The sequence below is a fragment of the Nanorana parkeri genome, unplaced genomic scaffold (assembly GCF_000935625.1).
Source record: "Nanorana parkeri isolate BGI_ZX_2015 unplaced genomic scaffold, ASM93562v1 scaffold700, whole genome shotgun sequence".
In the NCBI taxonomy this organism is placed as follows: Eukaryota; Metazoa; Chordata; class Amphibia; order Anura; family Dicroglossidae; genus Nanorana; species Nanorana parkeri.
Window position 1 is genome coordinate 182,768 of NW_017306968.1, and position 3,395 is coordinate 186,162.

A 3,395-nucleotide genomic window follows, 5' to 3' on the forward strand; every position below is an offset into this window, starting at 1 on the left:
AACTGTGAATTAGGCCTTTTATAAATTTGCTGACTGTGGCGCATCCGTTTTATTATGTGTGGGAATGAGTTTCTTTTGGGTAGTTACAAGACCATGTTGCAGTGCTTGATTAAAAATCTGTAGTGGGGGAAAAAAAAAATCCATCACAAAACGAAGATACCTAGCATCTTAGAGCTACAATGGAGTTCTTTAAATCCTAATCAAGTCAAAAGCTCTCAAACATTTTGAGATGGGTAGGGAGGATAAGAGGGATGTCTTTTAATGCCATCATGAATATGGCAAAAGATGTAACCTTTCCCCCTCACAAATTCTGTTTTGTGTAGGAACAAACGCCAACATTTTATGTGCTATAGGGACCATGTAGACTGGTGTTAGCAAAGGCTTTCTTTTCTATTTAAATGCAGTGCTGCTCAAATAAATGCATGTAAATATAAAACACAGAAAATGCTGCATTTCACCTGCTTTGTCTGCAGGCATATCTCCATAGAAAGTCCTGCGTCCAACAGAATTAAAACCAGGTCAACCGCCTCCTTGGAACTGTCATCCACCCTGCACCAGTAAAGGGAATCGGAAACTGCTGACCTGCATTTTGCACACAGGAAAACCATCCCTAAATGTACTTTTTTTTTTTTTTTTATTCTTAGAATGCTTTTGTTGTAGTCCTACCTAATTTTAAAGCTTTTCATTTCACACACTAAAGGGCTTGCAAAAATCTTTCACTTTTACAGACACCACCAAAAAGTAATTCAAGCCCAGCTCCAGGATAGAATTAAAACCCTCCTATCCTTACATTTCACAATAAACCAGCAGGACCAGATCTGGAACAGAGTGCGTTGCATTTTGCCACATCGTGGAGGGTTTTTTTTTTTGCTTAATGGGCTTTCAAGTGCATTTTTATACATTTTTGATGCGTTTCCATGTGTTCCAGTGCATTGCAGTATTTTTCTGGTCTGGCACGAACTGTGCTGGTGTGAACTGAGGCTTGAAATACATAATAGCATTAAGGATACATTAGGATGTATTTTGGGTCCGGAAACGGTCTGGTCTGGAGATGATCTGGTTATGGTGTGAATGGGCCCAATGCTGATCTTTCGCTTGAAGGGTTGTTAGGACCACATTAATTTCATTGATTCTACAGAACTAGTAGAAAGCGTTGACAGGAGGAAATCCATTGTTTTAAATACAGCCAGTGTTCTGTTTAAAGGTCTGCATATCCGATTTTGGGTGTGTGGTCCTGTATTTGGACATCCAAGTCAATGCAAACTGCATTTTTCAAAAAACACATCAATGCCGATTCATGCAACTAGCTAAAAATAATCGGTCAACTAATCGATTATGAATATAAATAGTTGCAGCCCTACCTTTTTTATATAGTTCTACATGTCAGACCTAAAAGGAGGTCTCACTTGAAGGAGAGGCAGAGGAACTTTTGTCCAAATGAGAGACCATTCAAACTTTTTTGCTGTCTCCTATCAAATATATAATTTTTTTTTTATTGTAGTTTTGTATTAGTAAAAAATTTGCATCATGCTGCATGGAAATATAATTTTTTATATTTTTTTGGTGTTCGTTTATAGGGTCTTCCTGGGAATGGAGACTCCATTGGACGTACTGTCAAGAGCGGCATCCTTGGTACATGCAGATGATGAAAAGCGTGAGTAGCAACATTAACCTAAGTGCAGTCATTTTTTTATGTTGTTGACATATTCAACATTCTTTTGGTCACACCGCTTCTGCCAGGTCTATGCATGGAAAGTGTTTATATTATGTCCAAATGGTAGCAACTTACAACCTTTTTAATTTGGTAGATTGTGTGCTGGAATTTTCAGTTGTCTGCCGGCATATCTCAATATTGAATGAATTGAATGTTGTACTATTAAAGTAAAACCGGATTTTTTATTTCCGATTGCGTTTCAGTCTATTTTTAGCCTCCTATGCTAAATGTAAGATTCCTGGTGAATGGTCTGGCTGTGGGTTCATGATACAAAGGTAGTCTCTTCTGCAGACTTGTTAAACTGAACCACATGTGGCCTGCTCAATCCTTCCTTGTAGCCTACAGACAGTTCAAAAGGACAAAAATGAAATTTCCATGATGTATAATGCAAATTTTTACTTGAATACAAAGAAAACAATTCATTATCTATATGATAGGAGAGGAAAGGTTTTAAACTGATGAGGCTTCAACTGAAAATTGACTATATATACTGCCTTACATAATTTTTCAGCTTAGAGGAACTTTACCCACCAATTTAATGCCTCCCAAAACCATTACTTTTAAGGCATGTTAGTAATGTTAAGGCAACAGTTAAGGTTGCCAGTGCGCTTATTTCAGCTCTCAACCGAACATTCAAACCCTCAAATGGCTGGTGTCATAGCTGATTGCATGTGCAGCACCATGGCAACTGCAATCCAAATAGAGGCTGAGATGGCACCTTCCTTGTCTGTAAGGCATAGGAGCTTGTAGTTCCACTTCAGTGTCTGATCAGATGTTTCATGGACCCACTCTTGAGGATAAATTATTATAAGCTACAGTTATTACCATAATGTTAACAACCAAAGTGATTTCATCTTTTTCTGCTTCATGCACATGTGCTGCCAAAGAACAATTGAGTAGGGGAAGAGAGTAAGTGGTGTTGAGTTGCTTCCTGTTCATTGTCCAATTGGCAGTCTACAGGAGGGTGATACCCCCGTATTCCTTTTAGGCCAGGTGGACACGTGGGCGATCCCCGGAATTGAGCCCCAGGACCTTGCGTTTGTGTACAGTTGCACACAGTGTTTGGTGCGGGGCCCCATTAATTATCAATAGGGTTATATCTTCAGAGCAATCGCTGGGGGAAAAAAAGTACATGTACCTTTTTACGCGACGTGCATTTTTCAGCCGCAATCCTACGCGATTGCACGGGTTGAATCCCACACGATCTTCCTGGTGTGACCGGGGTGCCATTAGAAAAGGATGCACACCAGTGCGATCAGCAGTGGTGTGCGATCCCTTGGCTGCGCGGTTCCGTGCACAATTGCCGCACGGTCACTGATCACCAAGTGTCAACCTGGCTTTACTCTAACACTGAATGTGGTGCCAACTTCTGGGTTATACAGTCTGGTAGAGGTGTATGAATTACTAACTCTGGCATTAAATATTGTCTAAAAAGCAATGTCGTGCAAATGGCATCTGCCCAGCGTATGGCTGGACGGAAGATTTTTTAAAGAGACCCTATTTAAAATCTGATTTATCACTTTCGATTAAGGCCCCATTCACACACGAATCGGCCTGCACGTACAGCTCCATGCTGCGTGCGGGGCCGTACCAAGCAGCTGCCGGGAAGGACAGGTGCTGTGTGTGATTAGTACGCAGCCCCCGTCCTTCTCTATGGGGCAACGCAGTAGCACCCCCCCCC

The 3,395-nt window shown here is 41.0% G+C and overlaps 1 protein-coding gene across 1 annotated transcript in view; it reads left to right on the forward strand.

The window, feature by feature from the left end:
* Positions 1–3,395, forward strand: part of VGLL4 (vestigial like family member 4) — a 125,744-nt gene that overhangs the window by 30,953 nt on the left and 91,396 nt on the right. The window contains exon 2 of the mRNA XM_018563821.1: positions 1,578–1,654. Coding sequence (XP_018419323.1) covers positions 1,591–1,654 — 64 coding nt within the window. The 5' untranslated portion in view covers positions 1,578–1,590. The remainder of the gene's footprint in view (positions 1–1,577; positions 1,655–3,395) is intronic.